The sequence below is a fragment of the Mytilus galloprovincialis genome, chromosome 4 (assembly GCF_965363235.1).
Source record: "Mytilus galloprovincialis chromosome 4, xbMytGall1.hap1.1, whole genome shotgun sequence".
NCBI classification, from domain to species: Eukaryota; Metazoa; Mollusca; class Bivalvia; order Mytilida; family Mytilidae; genus Mytilus; species Mytilus galloprovincialis.
The window spans coordinates 9,236,084-9,262,542 of record NC_134841.1 but is presented as its reverse complement, the minus strand read 5'-3'; the positions used below and the strand labels follow the sequence as shown (position 1 = coordinate 9,262,542).

Below are 26,459 nucleotides of genomic sequence, written 5' to 3'. Positions count from 1 at the left end.
ATAAGCTTTCGAATGAGGTATAAGGTTTATCTATAATTAGGGGCTAAAGGGTCGCAGCAGTCCATTCCATTATTCAAAATATCCATTTCATTATTCAAAATTGGCTATTTCTTAATTTTCACGCGTATTTCGATACTTAAGTCCTTCGTTACTTCTCTAATATGCATTGCGGAACATGTTTACTATATACATTTTGTTCCTCTCGTTATAAGCTTTGAATGAGGTATAAGGTTTATCTTTAATTAGGGGCTAAAGGGTCGCAGCAGTCCATTCCATTATTCAAAATATCCATTTCATTATTCAAAATTGGCTATTTCTTTACATTCACGCGTATTTCGACATTTAAGAGCTCTAATATGCGTTGCGGAACATGTTGACTATATACATTTTGTTCCTCTCGTTATAAGCTTTCGAATGAGGTATAAGGTTTATCTATAATTAGGGGCTAAAGGGTCGCAGCAGTCCATTCCATTATTCAAAATGTCCATTTCATTATTCAAAATTGGCTATTTCTTAATTTTCACGCGTATTTCGATACTTAAGTCCTTCGTTACTCCTCTAAAAAGCGTTGCGGAACATGTTGATTATATACATTGTGTGTTCCTCTCGTTATAAGCTTTGAATGAGGTATAAGGTTTATCTTTAATTAGGGGCTAAAGGGTCGCAGCAGTCCATTCCATTATTCAAAATATCCATTTCATTATTCAAAATTGGCTATTTCTTAATTTTCACGCGTATTTCGATACTTAAGTCCTTCGTTACTCCTCTAATAAGCGTTGCGGAACATGTTGATTATATACATTGTGTGTTCTTCTCGTTATAAGCTTTCGAATGAGGTATAAGGTTTATCTATAATTAGGGGCTAAAGGGTCGCAGCAGTCCATTCCATTATTCAAAATATCCATTTCATTATTCAAAATTGGCTATTTCTTAATTTTCGCGCGTATTTCGATACTTAAGTCCTTCGTTACTTCTCTAATATGCATTGCGGAACATGTTTACTATATACATTTTGTTCCTCTCGTTATAAGCTTTGAATGAGGTATAAGGTTTATCTTTAATTAGGGGCTAAAGGGTCGCAGCAGTCCATTCCATTATTCAAAATATCCATTTCATTATTCAAAATTGGCTATTTCTTTACATTCACGCGTATTTCGACATTTAAGAGCTCTAATATGCGTTGCGGAACATGTTGACTATATACATTTTGTTCCTCTCGTTATAAGCTTTCGAATGAGGTATAAGGTTTATCTATAATTAGGGGCTAAAGGGTCGCAGCAGTCCATTCCATTATTCAAAATGTCCATTTCATTATTCAAAATTGGCTATTTCTTAATTTTCACGCGTATTTCGATACTTAAGTCCTTCGTTACTCCTCTAAAAAGCGTTGCGGAACATGTTGATTATATACATTGTGTGTTCCTCTCGTTATAAGCTTTGAATGAGGTATAAGGTTTATCTTTAATTAGGGGCTAAAGGGTCGCAGCAGTCCATTCCATTATTCAAAATATCCATTTCATTATTCAAAATTGGCTATTTCTTAACTTTCATGCGTATTTGGACATTTAAGTCCTCTAATATGCGTTGCGGAACATGTTGACTATATACATTTTGTTCCTTTCGTTATCAGCTTTCGAATGAGGTATAAAGGTTATCTATAACAAGGGGATAAAGGGTCGCAGCAGTCCATTCCATTATTCAAAATATCCATTTCATTATTCAAAATTGGCTATTTCTTGATTTCCACTCGTATTTCGACATTTAAGTCCTTTAATATGCGTTGCGGAACATGTTGACTATACACATTTTGTTCCTCTCGTTATAAGCTTTCGAATGAGGTAGAAGGTTTATCTATAATTAGGGGCTAAAGGGTCGCAGCAGTCCATTCCATTATTCAAAATATCCATTTCATTATTCAAAATTGGCTATTTCTTAATTTTCACGCGTATTTCGATTTTTAAGTCCTCTAATATGCGTTGCTGAACATGTTGACTATATACATTTTGTTCCTCTCGTTATAAGCTTTCGAATAAGGTATAAGGTTTATCTATAATTAGGGGCTAAAGGGTCGCAGCAGTCCATTCCATTATTCAAAATATCCATTTCATTATTCAAAATTGGCTATTTCTTATCTTTCAAACGTATTTCGACATTTAAGTGCTCTAATATACGTTCCTGAACATGTTGACTATATACATTTTGTTGCTCTCGTTATAAGCTTTCGAATGAGGTAAAAAGTTTATCTATAACAAGGGGCTAAAGGGTCGCAGCAGTCCATTCCATTATTCAAAATATTCATTTCATTATTCAAAATTGGCTATTTCTTGATTTCCACTCGTATTTCGACATTTAAGTCCTCTAATATGCGTTGCGGAACATGTTGACTATACACATTTTGTTCCTCTCGTTATAAGCTTTCGAATGAGGTATAAGGTTTATCTATAATTAGGGGCTGAAGGGTCGCAGCAGTCCATTCCATTATTCAAAATATCCATTTCATTATTCAAAATTGGCTATTTCTTAATTTTCACGCGTATTTCGATTTTTAAGTCCTCTAATATGCGTTGCTGAACATGTTGACTATATACATTTTGTTCCTCTCGTTATAAGCTTTCGAATGAGGTATAAGGTTTATCTATAATTAGGGGCTAAAGGGTCGCAGCAGTCCATTCCATTATTCAAAATATCCATTTCATTATTCAAAATTGGCTATTTCTTAATTTTCACGCGTATTTCGACATTTAAGTCCTCTAATATGCGTTGCTGAACATGTTGACTATATACATTTTGTTCCTCTCGTTATAAGCTTTCAAATGAGGTATAAGGTTTATCTATAATTAGGGGCTAAAGGGTCGCAGCAGTCCATTCCATTATTCAAAATATCCATTTCATTATTCAAAATTGGCTATTTCTTCATTTTCACGTGTATTTCGACATTTAAGTCCTCTAATATGCGTTGCGGAACATGTTGACTATATACATTTTGTTCCTCTCGTTATAAGCTTTCGAATGAGGTAGAAGGTTTATCTATAATTAGGGGCTAAAGGGTCGCAGCAGTCCATTCCATTATTCAAAATATCCATTTCATTATTCAAAATTGGCTATTTCTTAATTTTCACGCGTATTTCGACATTTAAGTCCTCTAATATGCGTTGCTGAACATGTTGACTATATACATTTTGTTCCTCTCGTTATAAGCTTTCGAATGAGGTATAAGGTTTATCTATAATTAGGGGATAAAGGGTCGCAGCAGGCCATTCCATTATTCAAAATATCCATTTCATTATTCAAAATTGGCTATTTCTTAATTTTCACGCGTATTTCGACATTTAAGTCTTCTAATATGCGTTGCTGAACATGTCGACTATATACATTTTGTTCCTTTCGTTATAAGCTTTCGAATGAGGTATAAAGTTTATCTATAATTAGGGGCTAAAGGGTCGCAGCAGTCCATTCCATTATTCAAAATATCCATTTCATTATTCAAAATTGGCTATTTCTTAACTTTCATGCGTATTTCGACATTTAAGTCCTCTAATATGCGTTGCGGAACATGTTGACTATATACATTTTGTTCCTTCCGTTATAAGCTTTCGAATGAGGTAAAAAGTTTATCTATAATTAGGGGCTAAAGGGTCGCAGCAGTCTATTCCATTATTCAAAATATCCATTTCATTATTCAAAATTGGCTAACATGTTTAACCCCGTCACATTATTTATGTATGTGTCTGTCCCAAGTCAGGAGTCTGTAATTTAGTGGTTGTCGTTTGTTTATGTGTTACTTATTTGTTTTTCGTTATTTTATAAAATAAATAAGGCTTTTAGTTGTCTTGTTTAAATTGTTTTACATTGTCTTATTGGGGCCTTTTATAGCTGACTATGCGGTATGGGCTTTGCTCATTGTTGTAGGCTGTACGGTGAGCTATAGTTGTTGATGTCTGTGTCATTTTGGTCTTTTGTGGATGTTTGTTTCATTGGCAATGATACCACATCTTCTTTTTTTTTTTTTTTATATTTCCTCATTTTTTATGCATATTGTGGCATTTAGGTCATCCGTAAACCCTCTTATGGTCATTGCGAATCAAAATATAGCTATAGTGTCACGGTCAATTTTTTTTATATTTTTTTCACTATTCACCGCTTCAATTTGAATAATGAAACATAAACCATTTCATTATTCATTATTCATTTTTCAATATTGAATAGTGAATAATGAACTATTTCATTATTCATTATTGAATAATGAATAATGAACTATGAATAATGGACGTACTTCAGCGCGGTCCCAATAACGAAAATAACAAAAACGATACCTAGACGGAAATATGCAAAACAATAAATAGATGATGGCTTGCTGTTTAATGGCCAGTGGTGAATACTATAGTATATGCATGTCATGACCAGAACATGTGAATGTAATATTGATATCCATATCTGATTGTACTTACCAACTCCCTGGCAGGATTTTTAAATTGCTAGTTTAATAAGTAAATGTTCGTATGAAATCTAACCGGAAATATTATGCTGATTCCTGGTAAACCAGTATGTTTTACTGCACAATGATGAGATGAGAAGCAGCAAATGCCTTTTCCAGGTACTTAGTGTAGCCTAGGATCGAACCCTAGACTCCGCTATTAAAAGAACACCAATGTGGTTTACAGTTTACAGATTTCTATAAAGATTACATCTCATGCGCATAGCTACGTTTACGTCAAAACGCCAGGGCGTACACTTGAATTTTGATAAAAAAAAAATCTAAAAAAAACAGATTGAATCTACATCAGCCTTGTACTTATTTCTTCAATTGGGAATATAAGGGACGAAATTTGATATTCAACGAAATGGAATCATATTATATATTTGTTTATTTCTGTAAAAGTCTGAAACTACTGTGAATTTTGCGTACTTTTTTTTGTTCAAAGCAGTTTATTTTATAATCAAATCTGATATTTGGTTTGCTTTTTTGTCGAGTCTGTAATTCATGTAGCGAAAGCGAATCCTAGCGATCCTTAGTTTCGGCGGCGGCGTCAATATTTAGGTTCAGTATGTAGTTAAAGTTTTTTCCAAAAAATCTTTAACTTTGTCAAACCTAGAGTTCTTGAAATTTTACAGAAGATGGCCAGAAACTGTTTATGATCAAAAGAGTATCCAGAGCATAACGATGAACTCTATGTTTAATTTTCCAATATTTAACGGATAAACGGATTTTTTGTTTGCTGTTAACAAGAAGTTACAGTTTGAGGTTAAAAGTTTAGTTTGATACACATATAAAATTCCTTTGCCAAACCTACATTTTTTATGAATCTATGGAAGTTTTTTTTTTTAAATATTCATTTCTAAAGCAACAATTTTTATTAAAGTTTTTTGTTCGTTCGTTTTGAAGTGCTGTGCTGACAGGAGGACTCACAGACGGTCTGGGATTTTTTCCTTGATAAACTTAAAGATTGTCATGAATATTGTGCAAACTTTAAATGTTCCAGATCGAGAAAAAACTATCCAAATAAAAAGTTTAATTTGTTTAAATCCTGTAAAGAACTAATAAATCATAAATGAATTCACTTTTTTGCGGAAAGAAATCAGGTTACCACAGAACTCTTAACGAATTCTAACATTGCACCTGAACATCTCTGAAAATTACTTATTTCATGTTCATAACAACTAATTTTGTTTTGTCAAGTAAATGCTTTACCACGCTGCTCCCTTTACACATATTTCAAAGTTATTGGTTTGGATGTTTTCTCTTCAACCATCACATTCCAAAAGCACATGAATGAATTTAACAAAAAAAAACCAATTTAGATTCTTTTAAAAGTATGTGCTATTGATGATTTTTTTAATGGCAGGAATCGTATCTCAATCATTCATTCTCACGATAACTCGATGGCTTTTTGGGGATTCGCACACCAAGTGCTTTGATCTTGACCCGCTATGGACCTCTTGCCCAGATGCGGGCGTACACATCAAAATGACCTAGCTACGCCACTGTATCTATAGCGCTAACACATATCAAAATAACACATTAAGCTGTAATATTTTAAATAGAAGTAAATACAAAAGACTTTCGAAAATGTTTATAGTGTGACAATACTTCAATAGAAATTGGTTCAAACTCTTTTAGTAGACTTTAATCTACTGTTTCACGAATTTTTCTCAATCTTCTTCTTTTGATATTTTTATATGCAATTATCCTTTCCTCACCTCTGTATTTTGTTAAAAACCAAGCCATCCCATAGCCATAAGTATCGAATGATATAGGAAACTGGGGGTACTCCAAGTTGTATCTAGAGGAGAAGGACTTCGGTAATATACTTTTCTGCTTAAACATGCCATTAAATACATCATCGTCGATGTCCAATTGATCCATATATGCACCAGATGTCAGATATTTCAAAAGGTTTGACATGTCATCTGCGGTACTACAAACACTCCCTGCAGGACCGAACAGATCAATTCTAAAATGTTAAAGGTTTGACATATTAACATAGGGTAATGTAAACACTTCCTGCAGGACCGAACAAATCCATTCTAAAATGTTTAAGGTTTAACATATAAACTATGTGGTACTACAAACACTTCCGGCAGGACCGAACAGATCAATTCTAAAATGTTAAAAAGGTTGACATGTCAGCTGCTTTACTACAAACACGTACAGCAGGACCGAACAAGTCAATTCTAAAATGTTAAAAGGTTTGACATATTAACATGGTACAAAAAAAACTTCCATCAGGACCATAATTGCAATTTTGAAATCTAGACTGTAGATATGTCATATACGGTACTACAAACACATTTACGGAAATCTTAAATCATTAAAACATAGTTTTTATCTATCAAACCAAATGAAATTACTTGGTTCTTTCTTCAAGGTTCGCAAATCTAGAACGTAGGACAGAAGTCATTTTATTTTCCTTTGTACTATTAGTCATGTTTATGACGACTGTTTATGTGTTTTTGGTGTATGTTATATATATAGTATTTATGGTTATCTTAATTTGTCATTGGTCTTTATTGTGTTGTCTTATTTTGACTAGTTCGTATTGAATATTCCAAAATTTGTGTTTTGATCACTAGAGGAGACGTGTATTCTAAATTCTCTGATAATGTTAATCATAGTATTACATTGTAGCTTCATCTAAACTTCGTGCAATTTGGTCAATAATTGTGCCATTTTATGTTTGTGTCACGGAGAATTAGGCGGTATAATCGCCAATGAGACAACTATTAAACAATGTTGAAATGAAGTATATGTAACCAATTCAGGGGCGGGTCCAGCCATTTTAAAAGGGGGGTTCCCAACCCAGGACAAAGGGGGCGGGGGGGGGTCCAACTATATGTCCCCATTCAAATGCATTGATCGGCCAAAAAAAAAGGTGGGGTTCCAACTCCCGGACCACCCGCCCCCCCCCCCCCCCCTGAATCCGCCAATACAATTATAGGCAACGTAAGGCCTTCAATGATGAGCACAAACGACACCGTATAGTTGGCTATATATATTTAAAAGGCCCCGACATGTAAACTATGAACCAATATTACCACGATATGATAGACGACTCTTGAAAATATTACCCACACGGTATAAATACTTTTATCTGATTCTTCCATTCCATTTTCTTCGTCAAACAAGTATGGAGTCGCCAACTCAGAAAACGTTTGGTCTGTAAGAAAGAGTGTTGATGTCATATCAAGAGGTTCAAATAACTTTTCTCTCATCAAAGTTTCCCAGGGTTTTTTACCAATCTTTTCTGCCAGAAATGCCACCATGACAAAACCAATATTGCTGTAGGAAAATACGTCTCTGAATTCTTCTTTTGACTCCAATTCCTTTAAGTTACTGAAAAAATACATGTAAAGACAATAAAACTAAAACGTACAAATGTAGTGTTTGTGTCCGATGCTCGTTTCGGAGAAGACTATATTATGCCCTTTAGATGTCTGGGTTTTTTTTTATCACGGTCGCGTTGCCATCTCATTTACTTATACCCCACATCTACCTTTCTGCATAATAAGTTTGGTCTGATAAAAATGATTACAATGGCAAAATAATATCCCTTTTGAAATATCAGAAAACTTATTTACATATCAACTAATATGTTAAACAGTGTGTCCAACTGACCTGTTCGTAACTGACTTATTATCCTAATTTATATGTCAACCGGCTATAATTATTAAAATAAATAAGTAGGTTCTTTTTATATCATACGACAACTGAATGTAATAGATTCATTATTGGCATATTGTCATCAAAGATTTCAACATTGAACATTTTAGTGAAATCTCTGATGCACTCTAGACGGGTAGTTACAAGTACATGTATAAACATCCCAGGGTACTGAAGTTGACAATTCACATCTTTATTTGGTTTAGATCATTCAAATGAATAGAAAATTTTATTTTTTTGGGTTTAATTTTTTGTTTTTAATCTTTCAGTACAATGCAGTAATCATGAAAAAGATCCGTAAAGACCAGACAATATGATAAGTAGAATATGTTTTATACATAATAAGTGTTTAAAAGAAAGAAAAACACTTAAATACATGTATTACTTTCCCGAACCCTACAAAAGCAATACACAAATGCTCTGATTTTTTTAATAAATGCATAGACCACCTTTTAATATTTCAAATTCACACATTAGCTTTTGTCCTTAGGTGGTATGTGCGTACTGCAAAAAGGTCAAGCTCTGTTATAAAAAAAAACTTAAAAATCTAATAAATTTTTAATCAAGAATTGAATACAGTTTGAGTTTTTTTTTTTTTTTTTTTTTTGTCTTGTTTAAAGAATACTAAAAAAATCAAACCACATACTTAAGTAAATCTTCGCGTGACCGATGTCCTCCTTCTCCTGCTTGAAGCAACAAATCGGCTGATTCCAGGCCGGTTCTATGAGACAGAAAGTCCTCCAAAGACACAAACGATGCTTTACAGCTGTCGTTTAATCTAAAGTTGGGGCCAAAAATATCTTTTACTTTTGTATTCCAGTCAATGCTGAAAAGGAATTACCATATTAAGTAAAACAGCAGAGATTCTTTAAATATATTACATATATATATCATTTACAATGTAGTTAGTACTCATAGTAATGTATTTTTACAGTATTGACCAATATGTGAGTGATCATATAGACCTGAACAAAGTTATACAAGCTTTAGTCGACATGTATATCTATATAGTAACTGTCCATTTCCAAAGCGTTTTAATATTCAACTTTGCTATATTGATTAGTTGGTGGTTACTTATCAAAGTTGGTAGTCGATAGTTAATTTCGTTACAAAGGTAGGGTTTTGCATTTTAAACAATTTATAATATAAACTCAAAACTTTTCTACGCTCTGAATGTTTTCAACTTGAGTGCAACGTATGAAATAGGTTCCAAGTACTGTCGAAAACGAAAGGTTGGTACTACTATAGTTTTGTTTTGTTTGGGTTTTTTTATGTCTTTAAAAATTGTTTGTTGTTGTTCTTCTTTATTTCTATTTCTTGTCGATTACACTTTAAATATTTAAATAATGGAGTGTTTTGGTAAAAACCTTGTATCGTTTTTGTCTTTTGCTTCAGAAATGAGTACTGCCCACATCATCGACGTTAATGTTTTGGTAACAGAACCAATATTCATTTTGGTAGTACTGGTAACAGGAGTTTGAGTATCAATGTTGGAATAACCAAATCCATCAGTAAAGACTTCTCCATTCCTCACCATTGCTAATGACAAACCTATTTAAATGTAAATTGATATATATTTAAAGTATAACTTTCCGAGTGCTAAATCTATAAGAATCGAGCAGCAACCCCATACCACCACCTGATCCTTCCCGGCAGCATATATTTTATTTGCATGTTTCAAGTGTAGAGATTAATAAGTTTTAGAAGGGAGAAACAATTTAACTTCAAAGATGGAAGAAGCGGTATGTTTTTTGTCGGGGTCAGAAATTTAAACAAATTTAATATAAGAATCAGAATATTTTTTTTAGAAAAAAAACATACGCCAACCCCCCATCCCCCCCCTATTTTGAAGTTACATGGTCGTTCCTTTAGACGTTTTTCGTATAAAACTTTGATATAATTTTCATCAAAATCTCACATGAAATGTTGGGGTACGGCGCGAACAATGCAATTTCCTATCTATTTCATATTTTCAACCGGCATGACTCAGGTGGAAAAAAAATAACAGCGCTGAATTTTTAACTTTAGTAAATTGATAATGTTATTTATAACTTTGGTCTCGATTTCATAAAATATCTGACAAGAAAATCAGACAGGAGTATTAGAATAAAAAGATTCAAGAAATTTTTCGAACCATTGAACAGGCTGATGGACGGACGCCCGTTGGTTTTGAGGAATACAAAAAGACAGAAAAGGAGTTGCATATTTGAAAGCAAACCAAAAAGGAATTGTGGGTGTTTGTTTCGAAGCGTGAATCTAAACGGAATCACTTTAGTAGATTTGGTACAGTAATGTCAGTACCGTCATAAGTTACCAACAGAGAAATATATATATAATACTATATATGTCTCTGCTATTAACAATAATGATTTTGCATATAAAATTTGCATTTTACATTTTAGAAAAACCTATTAACCCCGAGTTACATCAGAATGAATTTTATTTCATTGTAAGCATAAAACAAACATGACTTAGGTAGCTTACCTGTTATATTTTTACATTCCATCGTTGTTTTGATGTAAGATTTAATTGAATCTTCTTCATTCGCTGAAAAACCGTTGCAACTTTTTATAACAGTTACTAAAATCAACGCAATGATATTATGTGGAGACATTTTACCCAGTGTTAACTATGAAGTAGTAAATCTTAAAGACGACGGGTATCAAGTTAGAATGTTTGCATAAAGGTATCTCCTTGAGGCACAATAATAACCATGTGATCAGTACAACATTTAAATGAATGGTCATTTAGAGCACGTTATCAAATACCTTGTATTTAGACGATGCGCAGTTTGTGTACACGTGTCTGTTGTATAATTCAACATTTTACGTACTTATTTTTTAACAGGAGCAGACATATATGATAAGAGACAACACCTTGTTGTCAAATTCTTTAAAAGTAAACCCTTCAAAATTATCTTAGTCAACTTATTGATAAATGAATATGATGATATAAGGTGTACAGCATTATGTATTTTATAGTGCAATAATTTCAGTTGAAACTATGATTTCATAAAACGTGTAGAAATAAAAATATTTGACCTGCAATCTCCATTATGTATATAATACATAGTTTTCGGTAACAGTAGATATATCATACTAGTATACGAGTAAAGGCATATCACTGTAAATAAATATGGTCTAAAGGGCCTATCATTGCCATCAAATTTTGATTTTGTACCATGCACTTATTAGCATCTTCGTATAGGCCATATTGCAGCAAAATATTGTTTAATGTAATGCTTTAGTTCATATCGAATGAATCTGTTTGATCAAATATCATAGCAGCTTTGTTTTATCAATTTTCATCGAATGAAATATTGAAGCCTAAAGAGTATAAATTAGAAGACAAATTTATTCTACCGAATAAGACTTAAAACCGCGTTTTACTGACCTGAGCAACACGACCAGATAAGTGTCGCATTTAGAACAGGATCTGCTTTCCTTTCCGGAGCAAATGATACCAAACCCGGTTTTTAGTGAGATTCGTGTCGCCCAGTCTTTAATATTCTACATTGACTGTGTAATTTTATGTGTATGTGTTTGGGGTTTTAATTTTCCATTTGATATGGGACTTTCCTATTTGGAATTCGGTATTTTTGTTGTTTTATACTTTTATTTTGTAAACTGATGTTTAATTGTCTTCTAATTTTTTTTTCGTTTTTTTGCCAAGGCGTTAACAATGTCAGTTTGTTTTCGGCTTAATATGAGTTTAAATTTCCCTTTGATAACGTTGATATCTCTTATAAAATTAATAATGCTAATACATATTTGACACACTAATTTCATTCGTAATTACGAGAAAACTATCGCGTAATTACGAGATAATTATAAAGTAATTACGCGTTAAGAGATAATCATTGCGTAAATTTTACGAGAAAACTATCGCGTAATTACGAGATAATTATAGAGTAATTACGCGTTAAGAGATAATCATTGCGTAATTACGAGAAAACTATCGCGTAATTACGAGATAAAAAAAATCTTAATTTCGAGATAATTAATATTACATGTTTTAGAGTCCGACCCTCAGTACCTCTTTTCTCTTTATATGTAAATAACATACACTTTCCACGATGATTTGAAAGATTAAAAGTAAACACTTGTTGAGTGCGTTAACAAGTATAATTTATTGAATATTGTTTCGGAGTATGATTGTCTATTCAGGTACAACTATACAACTGTTGTTGACATGATTTATGAGTTTTAAAATTTCTTCTGCAGGAACGACTAGGTGCTGGAAGAATAAGAAATATGGAAAATAACACGATCAAAATATTTATTGTAAAGTTGGCAATTTTGAAATCATCTATCGTGTCACAGTTAATTTAAACACAAAGAGGTGCGTTATGGTTGTTTAATAGAAAACTACCCAGAATAGAACAAAGTATGGAGATGTAAGCCTCTACACAAGTCATCGTACAACCTATACTGAATTACATGGAACAAAATTAGACCTATATATATGGTAAGCTAAAACAAAATCCCACGCCATGAAAGAAAATAGAGTTAAGCTCTGATCCAGTCCTTGATGTATATATCTTTATTCTGTCAAACCTTTGCAATAACAATGGTATACAGGCACTACATGACATCAATAATACAGACATAAATACATGATTACACAGAGCAAAATATGTACACTATTTACAATTATACTGATAGTATTTAGCCAGGAGGGCACACATGGGAATTTATAAATCTAATGAAAGTACACAGCTTTCTCAATTTAGATTTTATATTTAAATTCATAATTTTCTTAAACATAATTATATTTGGACGATTTACATATTTTTTATCAATACATTCGTTTCTTTTTACTGACATCTCTGTGCACATCATAATATAATGATACTCATCTCCAAGATCTTTAGAGTTGCATAATTTACAAATTCGTCTATCTCTCTGAATATTTGTCCATCTCCCTATCTCGATGGGTAATTTATGGTTGATGGTTCTAAATTTGCATAACGTATAAATATCACGAAATTCTAAAATATCAAAATAGTTCTCAAACCCAAAAGTATCCTTAAAAATTCGATAATTTAATGTCTTCGAGCATGCTTGCACATTTGAAAACCATGTTTGTTGAAACTGATCTTGGAGTGATGTTCTGATTGTATTCTTTAGCCAAATGTCACTAATACATGTTTGAGACAACCACACAAAAGATAATCCCGTTTCATTAAAAATAGATTCAACATGGTTTAACCATCTAAAATTTACATCATTTTCATTTGACAGCTTATACAGTAGTTTATAAATGGTCGCTGATAATTTAGTCGGTTCACCACATACTAATTTCACCCAAAATGATACCATACGGACTTTAATATCTAAATTGATGGGATATCGTCCAAGCTCACCATATATTACGCAATTTGGGATAGAAGACTTTAGGTGCAGAAGAAGCTTACAGAATTTTAATTGGACTTTCTCCAAAATGTCGTTATTCCCAAACCCCCAAATTTCACAACCGTACAATAAGACCGGTTTCACTAACTTGTCAAATAAATCTAATTGACAACTAATAGATAACCCATGTTTTCTCCCCTTTTTGATTACCTCATACATTGCCTTTGTAGCTTTTTCTGCTAAGTGTTTTCTACAGTATTTAAATGTCCCATTTTGTGAAAAATAGATCCCAAGATAGTTGAATTCTTGAACAATATCTATAACAGAGTTATCATATGTAAAACTGAGATTTTTGGGTTGTCTTCCATTACTAAAAATTACAATTTTTGTTTTTTCTACATTAACTTTCATTTTCCAGACATCACAATATGAGTGGAATTTATCTAGCAATAATTGAAGATTTTTGGCCGATTCCGCCATTAGCACAGTATCATCTGCATAGAGGATTGCGAACAGTTTAACATAGATATCTAATTTTTCCTCGAGTGCATCTTCAATAGTGTTCAAACCAATCAAGTTCTCGTTGATAAAAAAGTTTTCCAAATCATTTAAGAAAAGTGAGAACAGAAAAGGAGATAAGTTTTCCCCTTGTCGTAGGCCAATATTTCATGAAAAATAATCTGATATATTGCCATTATAAGATAAACATGACTTAATATTATCATACATCTTATGAATTATGTTATACATATGACCATTTATGTTATTCAATAACATCTTATACCATAATGCGTCTCTTCTGACTGTGTCAAACGCTTTTTCAAAATCTACAAATGCACAAAACATTTTTTTCTTTTTTAATTTCAAAATTTCAAAGAAAGCAGCATAAATATGCAATCGACTGTTGAATAGCCACTTCTAAATCCAAACTGATTTTCATTTATTAATAAAAATTCATCGGAAAAATTTGATAATCTATAACATAAAATCGAAGTGAATAATTTCCCAACACAACTGACAATTGTGATTGGTCTATAGTTGTAAAATTCTAGATGTAAGATATAAAAATAGATAGTTTTATTTAAATTTAAGATATATATGCGACTAATATACTAGTAATCAAACTTTGAAACATGCAATCAGAGGCTCGTGGCAACATCTTTATGATAGCGCAGCCTGTTTTTACGAGAAATCTAACAAGAAAGAGTACTTTTAAGCCGTATACATATCATGGTAAGCCCTCGCATGGTTGGCAAAACTTCGCATATATGATATTTTTTTTTGTATCGCGCATGCATATGGGAGCTCCAATGCGACATATCATGCAGATAATGGAAGTGCTTGAGGTTTGATTTTTATCAGACTGCTACAACGCATGTGTAGTAGTGAGTGACTAGTCTTAGGTATACTTTAACGTGAAAACGAACATAAATATCAACAAGCTAAATATTAATTAACATTTCAAATTGCAAATAGTGTAAGTCGCGTCTCGGAATAAAATGGAAAAATCACGGTAATGAATACAATCAAATGGGTGCGACGTAAGGGTACCAACATTGCAAATATCATTTCCACACGTTTTCCACCTTTGTTTATTCAAGAAACAGACAAAAGTTACCATTCTGATTTTATTTCAGTAGATGTAATGTATCCTTATAATGACCTTATTCACTAAATATAGTTCCACGAATTGTGAACATATATATTGACATAGATAATTTAGTCTTAGATGCATGAATTTTTATTAGTTGTTATAGTGGCTTTGAACTAGCTGTCAGTTATTTGCGAGTACTCTCAGATCTGTACCTAGTGTCTTTTTGTTGTTGGGATGTACAAGTACCTGGCCACGTCCACTTGTATTTTTTTCCATCTGATGATTTAAGCCTTTTTCAACTGATTTTTATAGTTCGTTCTTATGTTGTACTGTCACAATACCACTGTCCCAGGTTTAAGGGGGGCGCTAACATGTTTAACCCCGCAACATTCTGTATGTATGTGTCTGTCCCAAATCAGGAGCCTGTAATTCAGTGGTTGCCGTTTGTTGAGGGGGGGGATAGGTGGGGTCCTGATCCCGAAATCCAGGGCTTAAAAACACGAAACCCCGAGGTCCCGAATTTAAATAAATTTAAATCCCGGATCCCGAAGGAGTAAATCCCGAAATCCCGAGCTTAAAAACACCCGATCCCGGAGTCCCGATAAAGGTCCTATCCCCCCTCTTTGTTTATATGTTACATATTTATTTTTCGTTCATTTTTTGTACATAAATAAGCCGCCGTAGTTTTCTCGCTTGAATTGTTTTACATTGTCATTTCGGGGTCATGGTAAGCCCTCGCATGGTTGGCAAAACTTCGCATATATGATATTTTTTTTTGTATCGCGCATGCATATGGGAGCTCCAATGCGACATATCATGCAGATAATGGAAGTGCTTGAGGTTTGATTTTTATCAGACTGCTACAACGCATGTGTAGTAGTGAGTGACTAGTCTTAGGTATACTTTAACGTGAAAACGAACATAAATATCAACAAGCTAAATATTAATTAACATTTCAAATTGCAAATAGTGTAAGTCGCGTCTCGGAATAAAATGGAAAAATCACGGTAATGAATACAATCAAATGGGTGCGACGTAAGGGTACCAACATTGCAAATATCATTTCCACACGTTTTCCACCTTTGTTTATTCAAGAAACAGACAAAAGTTACCATTCTGATTTTATTTCAGTAGATGTAATGTATCCTTATAATGACCTTATTCACTAAATATAGTTCCACGAATTGTGAACATATATATTGACATAGATAATTTAGTCTTAGATGCATGAATTTTTATTAGTTGTTATAGTGGCTTTGAACTAGCTGTCAGTTATTTGCGAGTACTCTCAGATCTGTACCTAGTGTCTTTTTGTTGTTGGGATGTACAAGTACCTGGCCACGTCCACTTGTATTTTTTTCCATCTGATGATTTAAGCCTTTTTCAACTGATTTTTATAGTTCGTTCTTATGTTGTACTGTCACAATACCACTGTCCCAGGTTTAAGGGGGGCGCTAACATGTTTAACCCCGCAACATTCTGTATGTATGTGTCTGTCCCAAATCAGGAGCCTGTAATTCAGTGGTTGCCGTTTGTTGAGGGGGGATAGGTGGGGTCCTGATCCCGAAATCCAGGGCTTAAAAACACGAAACCCCGAGGTCCCGAATTTAAATAAATTTAAATCCCGGATCCCGAAGGAGTAAATCCCGAAATCCCGAGCTTAAAAACACCCGATCCCGGAGTCCCGATAAAGGTCCTATCCCCCCTCTTTGTTTATATGTTACATATTTATTTTTCGTTCATTTTTTGTACATAAATAAGCCGCCGTAGTTTTCTCGCTTGAATTGTTTTACATTGTCATTTCGGGGTCTTTTATAGCTGACTATGCGGTATGGGCTTAGCTCATTGTTGAAGGCCGAACGGTGACCTATAGTTTTTAATTTCTGTTTCATTTTGGTCTCTTGCGGAGAGTTGTCTCATTGGCAATCCTACCACATCTTCTTCAGTTTTGAATAGCCTAATATACTGAACTTAAGACATAAGACACAAAGCTTTAGTTAGAGTCTGTATAAGCATTGCATGTACAAAAATAATCTCTGAAGAGCTTTTAAAACCGACTTAACAACAAGTAAAACAAATCATACGTATCAAGTCATGCACACAACATTAATTTGTACAAGTTTATTCGTATAGTCATAGCAGTTATACTGTCGCCATTCCAATGGGTACAAATTGTGCCCCTCTTCTTGCCGACTTGTTTCTTTATTATTATGGGGCTGACTTCATACAGGAACTTCTTAGGAAGAAGGACAAGAAGTTAGCAATATCCTTTAACTCTACTTTCCGCTATATAGATGATGTTCTTGCACTAAATAATTTAAAATTTGGTGACTATGTTGAACTCGTCCATCCCATCGAACTAGATAAAGGATACTACGGTAAAGTCTGCCTCATATCTTGACTTACATCTAGAAATTGACAATGAGGGTCGGTTGAAAACAAAACTTTACGACAAAAGAGATGATTTCATCTTTCCAATTGTGAACTTTCTATTTCTAAGTAGCAACATTCCAACAGCACCTGCATACGGGGTATATATATCTCCCAATTGATACGATATTCCCGTTCTTGCATTTCCTATCATGATTTTCTTGATAGCGGGTTGCTGCTCACAAGGAAGCTATTAAACCAAGAGTTTCAAATGGTGAAGTTGAAATCATCCCTTCGTAAATTTTACGGACGCCATCACGAGTTGGTTGGCCGTTTATATGGAATAACCGTTTCACAAATGATATCGGATATGTTCCTTACGTCGTAACTACAATCCCCTTCCCTTTCGTGAATGTAACCTACCGAATTAGACTGTTTACCGGATTTGTTATCATGATAAGCAACACGACGGGTGCCACATGTGGAGCAGGATCTGCTTACCGTCACGAGTCAAGTTCTCAGGAGTACCTGAGATCACCCGGCCTAGCTTTTTGGGGTTCGTGTTGCTTATTCTTTAGTTTTCTATGTTGTGTCATGTGTACTATTGTTTGTCTGTTTGTCTTTTTTCATTTTTAGCCATGGCGTTGTCAGTTTATTTTCGATTTATGAGTTTGACTGTCCCTCTGGTATCTTTCGTCCCTCTTTTGGTATCAAGTCATGCACAAAAATTAATTTGTGTTCCCAGCACAAGTTTAATTTTATGAATTTAAATTTCACTGAACATATTGTAACTTTTATCGCAATATATTTTCTTCTTGTAGTGTCTGACCATGGGTTTGTAAAGTGATGCAAATCTTTGGTCTGATTCCGCCTAACGTATAACTTATACGGATTTATGGGCATTTACGCATCCGTACTTGTTCAAAATTTATAATAAGCAAGTTTCCGGTCTAATCGCAAGGTCAAAAATAAAATTTGTAAAGTTGTAAAATGAACTATGTTTACTATCAGCGATTGACGAGTAATCTGATTTAGAACCATATGATAGAAAACTATGCTTAGATTCCGAAGATCAGGACTAAGAAAATTTGATATATTCGTGGCTGTAGTGTTGGGTGTCATCACGGGAAATTATATCTGGAAGCCTGTTTTTGAAAAACAAATTCATAAGAAGGAAGTTAAAGAACCAGAATTACTTGTAAACGACTTAAGTTCAGAACTAGATTCTAGTGAAGCATAAATTTCAAAATTGACAAAAGGAAAGCTCACCTATGTGAAAGGAAGAGCATACAAGCCTAACTAGGAATTGATACAAAGAGCCTGTAACTTATATAGTACCTGAAGAAAGCCTGCATCTGACAATAGTTTAAAATGACAAGTACAACTTTGCTTCAAAAGGCTTCAAAAATATCACCATTTGTGTTTTACTTTTCATTTACATTGTTTGGTTATCTTTACAAAAAGAAAGGTCAATATTATGGTGCACAGAGAGAAGTTGAAGGTCTCCTGAAGAGACGACAGCATACAAGTTAACAGTTCTTGTCTTCTGGAAAAAGTAGATACACAGAATATTTGTGACTTTTGAATTTCAATATGTTTCAGAAAGTTAATACATAAAATTAAATTTAACTATTGTGTTGTATATATAATTTACAATTTTATAGATCTAGAAATACAAAAGAAAAGTTTTGACAGTTGAGCCAACATCATTTGAACCTGGGTCACTTTTGTTACATTTTGTAAATAACTACAAAGCTAAAGGTTGTATATTAAATAGGCTGTTTTCATATTACCAACTTTTTACTCTGGTTTATATTATTTTTCGACAGGTTAACTACAACATCCTGGTACTCGGTCAATTAAGAGCAAAGTAAAGAAGTAACATCAAACATTTAATCGGTGTGATTTGGGGGGAATTTTACTATTTTCCGATGAGTTTTTCGACGTGTAAAGAAAATATGAAGTAGTATATTTTCCCCAAGAATTTTACCGTTTAAATGTTTGATGTGACTTCTTTAGCTTGCTCTTAATTGACCGAGTACCAGGATGTTGTAGGTAACCTGTCGAAAATAATATAAACCGGAGTCAAAAGTCGGTAATATGAAAAAAGTCTATTCCAGGGGTTTAAATTAAACATCAATAATTGTTCTACATGTAGGGATGAGGTTGGATATACATATAGCTTTAAATGCATCTGTTAGTATGATGACCTGAGGAAACCCATCTTTGGCTGTTACCTTTAATCTTTTGATGTTATCTGCAATGGTGACTGATGCTTCGCCATGCAAGATCTTATACCATGTATACAGGAGTATAAGATTGGCTCCTTTTAATGTGTGTTACTAGTCTAGGGTTGTCAAACCAAGTGTCTGTAGGATATTGGTAACAGTTCCTGGTTCCTGGAAATACAGTGTTGTTACAAAACTGACAACTCTTCATTGAACCATTTTGAATTGGTTAATGTGGTACTATTTGTATCGGTCAAATACTGCAGATGTACACTCAAAGTGTGGTTGGACTAACATTTTAATGTATGTTCCCTCTTTAATATCTTGTGGGTGTTTGTTTATAATGTTAAAGAAATAATAGTGTAAATCAAACACTATTATTATGGTGATCCAAATGACATTCCTCTCCTGAAGTTTTGAAATAAGGTATGCCCCATCATGTACGGAGGTTGTGTTTTTTGGTCAGCTTAAGGATGAATCACTTTGTGGAATTGAATGCCATCTGCATACATTGTATATTCATTATATCAGCCAAAGAAATAGAGGATCTGAACAGACAGCAGAACAGAGCGTCTTCAAATCCTTGTAAAAGAAGTGTTTATATTGGGATCTAACTTTCTATACACATCAGGGCCGTAACTACATTGAGGCAAATGAGGCAAATGCCTCATGTTTTAAATTAAAAAAAAAATAATAAAACAAAAGATTGTCTTCATATGATTGTCTTCATATCAAATTGTTTTCACTGAAAGTGTCTTGCAAGAAGCAAGTTCACTTCACTCTCTGATGTCGCCCCTGCATATGTTTCGTAATCCATGTTTCTATTTTACTTTTGCTTCTCAGAGTTGGTGGTATATTGTTTGTACTTCTGTGTCCCGGGTTTGTCTTTTGTTCATTTATTGTCCTACATAATGACTAGTCTTTTGTAAACGTGTCACACTGTGTAATGTTGCCTGTCCATCGATGTCCAGGCATTATGCGAGAATATTTTAAGAATATACGATGCTACTGGACACAGAAAAAAGTGGTCGTTTCTGCATGGAGAATTGAACTTGATATCAAAGAATACGAAACTGCCTTTCTTGTATATAAAACCATACCCAATTTTTCTTATATAAAAAAGAAGATGTGGTATGATTGCCAATGAGACAACTATCCACAAAAGACCAAAATGACTCAGACATTAACAACTATAGGTCACCGTACGGTCTTCAACAATGACCAAAGCCCATATCGCATAGTGAGCTATAAAAGGCCCCGATTAGACAATGTAAAACAATTCAAACGAGAAAACTAACAGCCTTATTTATGTAAAAAAAATGAACGAAAAACAAATATGTAACACATACACAAACGACAACCACTGAATTACAGGCTCCTGACTTGGGACAGGCACATACATAAAAAATGTGGCGGGGTTAAACATGTTAGCGGGATCCCAACCCTCCCCCTAACCTGGGGAAGTGGTATAACAGTACAACATAAGAACGAACTATAAAAATCAGTTGAAAAAGGCTTAACTCATCAGATGGACAAAAATGCAAGTGGACGTGGCCCGGTACTTATACATCCCGACACAAAAAGACACAATGAACAGATCTGAGAGTACTCGCAGTTATCTGACAGCTAGTTCAAAGCCACTAACAACTAATAAAAAAATCATGCAACTAAGACTAAACTATCAATCCGTACACATCCAACATCCAATGGATTTAGTATGGATTGCAAAATTAGGTATTTTCTGTAGGTGAGATATGCACAGAAGTGATAGATATGTATTATAAATATAGAAAATTGAATATCTTAATCAACAAAATTTTTTTTTTTAAAAAGTAACTGTATCATAATTTTGAAACCCAAGCGCCTGTGGATAAAACTAGATAGCTGACATGGTTTAAATTAAAGTAAGACCACCAATTTCCCGGTATCAAATCATTTCAATTTTGCTAATCGCACACAATGTAAAGGTATAGAAAAAAATACAAATGGTCAATGGTCAAAGTTTTTATTCTTGTTCTTCATCTTGATAGTTGCTGGAGGGTCTTCAATAATGAAAGAATCATAAAAACCGTAAAACAAGGTCATGCATGATATGGTCCCTATAGTGTCGACAAGAGAAGTTCTAGTATTTAACGTATATTACTGCACCAATGACTGTCACTATATTTAAATATAGTCATAAAAAGCCAGCACAATACAAGACAAGAACAGACAGACAGATCCGGTATTAATGATTATGAGAATTACGATTTTTGCTTTATCCTACATATCGGTCTTTAAATGTTTTGAATTTCCCTAAAACTTTAAAGTCTTAAATAACAATGAATCTATGTTTTTGCATTAAGAGCAGAATATTGTCGAAAAAATGATTTGCGTTTCTATGTAAGAAAGAGTCCGGGAAACGCTCAGAATGCACGATTTTTCGGTTTTTTTTTCTCAGAGCTTCTGGGGGCCTTAAGCGGCCCCCAGACCCCTCGCCAAAATTTTTTCGCCTCGCTGCGCTCGGCGAATATATTTTGCCTCAGTATTACAAGGGGCTAGTTACGGCCCTGCACATGATATATGTACATATAAAGAAAGTTGGATTAACATGTAAATTAAATTTACAATTTATTAGCCCATTTTTCACAGGAAAATGTTTACTACAAGTATAATATAAATGGGTAAACATCAACGATCCATGAAAACGACTCATAAATGAAATCCAGGTCAGATGAACCATGCCAGATAGAAATGTACACCTTACAATCATTACATACACAATACATAGTGTGCCTAAACAAGTTACCATGTGATGAAAACACAGCAAACCGCAAAAACTTGTCATTGACCAATAAAACATTAAAATGGGGTCCAGGTCATATGAGCCCTGCCAGTCAGACATGTCCACCCTACATTTAATCCATACAAAAAATGTAGTTGACATATATATTGCTTATAGTACATGTACATGTATGTGTTGAACTGACAAAACCATGAAAATTTTAAAATAAACAATGAAAAATAAGGTCCAGGTCATATAAGAGGGTTTGGATGGGGTTCAATGATTAAAGAATAATGCCCGTAGAAAATGAAGATTAGAGAAATGTGTGGTCTAATTTTTTGAAGATTAGAGAAAAAAGGGGTGAAAATTAAATGTTTACAGAATAACCGACCCCCCATCCAGACCCTCATATACATGTAAACCCTGCCAGACAAATAAATACACCTTACAGTCATTTTATGTATCAAATTACCTATTACTTTGTCTTATAGTATATGATAAACTGACAAAATCATGAAAAGTTAGCATTGACCAATGAACCATGAAAATGAGGTCATGGTCATATGAAACATGTGAGACAGACATGATCACCTAACAATCATTTCAAACATAATATAGAAGCTCTATAGTCTATTGCTTATCATATCTGAGAAAAGACCAAGCCACAAAAACTAAACATTGTTCACTGAACTGGGGAAAATTAGGCGAAGGTCAGATGAAACCGACCAGTCAGACATGGATATCTTACAATAATTATCAAATCAAATATAGTTGACCTATGGCTAATAGTATATCAGATAAAGACTTGACCTGGATAACTGATCCATAAATAGGTCAAGGTCAGGTTAACCATGTCTGACAGCCAGGTAGACCTCCAAAGGAAGTCCGTTACCAAATATAGTTATCCTATTACTCATTTTAAGTGAGTATTTCAGATGACAAAACAAATTATTTGTTTTTCAAGCAGTCACTGAACTATGATTGTAATTCCTATGTCTGGCATTTATTGAATTGCAGGCGAGACAAAAATTACAAAAAAATAAAAAAAGAATGTGTCCATCAGACACTGATCCTGCTTGTATATATGTTACAGTGAATTTGTATAATCAGGGATTATGTAGAATGCCTGATTTTTCAGGGAATACAAATGTATGTAGAGTCACTGAAATCATTAGCAATTATATATAATCCCTGAAAATGACCAGGGATTTTACATAATCACTGAACATTTTAATAATTATTCTACATATTCCCTAATATGAGTTCAGGGATTATCAATAATTTAAGGATCCTTTGTTTGTTAAAAAATAAATAGTATAAACAAATTATCATTTCATTCAATATTAAAAATTACAATTATACGGACCTTTTGTCTAAACGCTTTCAGATATTTGGCTGATTTTTGGTATGTGAGTTACTCATGATGAGTTACAGATCATGTTTAAGTTTCTTTCCACTCTGCTAATTTTTGCTGTAATTTCAGGCTTTCAACTTTGATAATTAATTCTTAAGATATTGGGCTTATTTTTGGTATATATATGTGAGCTACAATAGTTACAGATTAAGTTTAAGTTTTGTTCCGCTCCGCTAATTTTTGCCAAAATTAAGGGTTTACAACTTTGAAAACTGTTGAAAATCACTGTTATTTACATTTTTCTATACGCCTCCAGATTTTGAGCTGATTTTGGATATGTGAGACTACCATCATGTTTGTGTCCACATGTGTTATTGAAATTGCAGATTTTTCAACTTTTTGAGAAGGGGCCATTCGTGTCGTTTTGACACATCTAGTTTTTTCATATTCCTTGCTAGACGAAATAATTTTGCTTTTAAACACAGAGGATAATCTTAAAGATGATCAAAGATATAACCAACACAGGGTTTCGAGATAAAGTTGAAGACTTCAAAATTAATAATAATCAACATTCGCTTTACAGCGATAACTTTACATGTAATGTTTGTTGCTTAAAAGCCAGCTTCAAATGGATATTCATGTTCTATTTGCAAATCCACAGAGCTTGTTATTTGTGGTAAAGAAGATTATGGAACATCTGTTTTGTGGTTTAGTATTTTTTAAATTTTTTTTTTGTAAAATGAACAAGAAAATTCAAACTGAGAGAACTAACGCATCTAAATGTCATGAAGATGAAACAGGCAGAACTAAGGATCGATAAATAGACCAAAATTTTAGAGGAAGCTGGCATTTGGTGTAATATTCTCATAGCAAAACATGGTATTTTTTCGAACAGGTTTGAGGTTGGCTTGCAAATTCCCTTTTTTATACGCCCGGGACGGGACGTATTATGGTATACCGTTGTCTGTCCGACCGTTGTCTGTCCGTCCGTCATCCACACTTCGGACAATAACTCAAAAACACCTACACCAATTTCCATGAAACTTAAGTGAATTGTTTATATCTATTGACGTAAGCTCCCTTTCGTTTTTTTTTAATTTCAGATTTTAAGTTTTGGATTTATGGGGCTTTATTCATAAAAAAGGGGGGATTTTCAACACTTCGGACAATAACTCAAAAAGGCTTTCACCAATGTCCATGAAACTTTGGTGAATTGTTTATATCTATTGATGTAAGCTCCCTTTCGTTTTTTTTTAATTTCAGATTTTAAGTTTTGGATTTATGGGGCTTTATTCATAAAAAAGGGGGGATTTTCAACATTTCGGACAATAACTCAAAAATGCTTTCACCAATGTCCATGAAACTTTGGTGAATTGTTTATATCTATTGATGTAAGCTCCATTTCGTTTTTTTTTTAATTTCAGATTTTAAGTTTTGGATTTATGGGGCTTTATTCATAAAAAAAAGGGTGATTTTTAACACTTCGGACAATAACTCAAAAAGGCTTTCACCAATGTCCATGAAACTTTGGTGAATTGTTTATATCTATTGATGTAAGCTCCCTTTCAATTTTTATAAATTTCAGATTTTAAGTTTTGGATTTATGGGGCTTTATTCATAAAAAAAAGGGTGATTTTTAACACTTCGGACAATAACTCAAAAAGGCTTTCACCAATGTCCATGAAACTTTGGTGAATTGTTTATATCTATTGATGTAAGCTCCCTTTCAATTTTTATAAATTTCAGATTTTACATTTCCGTGTTATGAATTTTTATGCTTAAAAAAGGGGGGATTTTTCCAATTTTGGGACAATAACTAACACTTTCACAAAATTTTATGTATGGATGAAAAATTAAAGACAACAAACTTAGTTAAATTTGAGGTAGCCTTAATAGTGCCAATTTTTTTGTGCATTTTTATTTATTATTTGGGGGGGGGGGTATATGACAGGGCTCACACTATTTCTAGTTGATCATATAAATTCATTTAAAGCATAAAAGACAAGTTAAAAGAGCAACGGGCGTATCATGCGCTAAAGCGCAGCCCTTTATTTCGGGATACCTTGAGATGGTTTTACTGACACTTTATTTTACTTAGGCGGGTTAAAAAATTTGATTCGATATGTGAAGGAAAAGGATTTTTAAAATGTGGATATTGTGATAGAAACAGATGTCAAGCATATTATTTTAATATATTGTGTTTAACATTTTGATATATTGTGCCTAACATTTTACAATTTATGTTTATAATGATGTTTTAATATGATTTTATAGAATAAATTATTTGACTTTTATTCATTTTCTTTATAAATAAAACTATTTCTTCATTTCAGTTATTATGTATAATCCCTTACGTTTTTTCTAGTGAATTTACATAATCCCTGAAAATTTTAGTGATTATATATAATCCCTAAACTAGCCAGTGATTTTTCATAATCCCTGAAAACTGAAATTCTACATAATCACTGATTACACAAATTCACTGTAACATATATATGTCAAATTAGGAATTTGTCCATTTATAGAGAAACCTAATTCAAGAATGGAGAAAGTGACACTACCTAGATTGGTACAAATCTATGTTTGGTGGTAATTGTCATTGTGTATACAGAGGCGGATAAAGAGGGGCAGGGGAAA

The 26,459-nt window shown here is 33.4% G+C and overlaps 1 protein-coding gene across 1 annotated transcript; it reads right to left on the bottom strand.

Annotated features, from left to right (window-relative positions):
• Positions 1 to 6,553: 6,553 nt before the first annotated feature.
• Positions 6,554 to 10,956, bottom strand: LOC143070961 (uncharacterized). The gene is made up of 5 exons (XM_076245062.1): positions 10,643 to 10,956; positions 9,526 to 9,709; positions 8,805 to 8,984; positions 7,571 to 7,831; positions 6,554 to 6,599 (listed from the first exon to the last, which is right to left on the bottom strand). Exons 1-5 carry the CDS (start codon positions 10,770 to 10,772, stop codon positions 6,554 to 6,556), a joined length of 801 nt encoding a protein of 266 aa, XP_076101177.1. The 5' UTR covers positions 10,773 to 10,956.
• Positions 10,957 to 26,459: the final 15,503 nt, after the last annotated feature.

Bases quoted from the DNA above. Each gene is read 5' to 3' on its own strand.
- LOC143070961 (XM_076245062.1), bottom strand. From the start codon at position 10,772: ATGTCTCCACATAATATCATTGCGTTGATTTTAGTAACTGTTATAAAA. The intron at 8,985-9,525 runs GTTTTTACCAAA...ATTCCTTTTCAG, and splicing joins AAAGACAAAAACGATACAAG to CATTGACTGGAATACAAAAG. The intron at 6,600-7,570 runs GTGGGTAATATT...TTAACATTTTAG, and splicing joins GATAAAAGTATTTATACCGT to AATTGATCTGTTCGGTCCTG.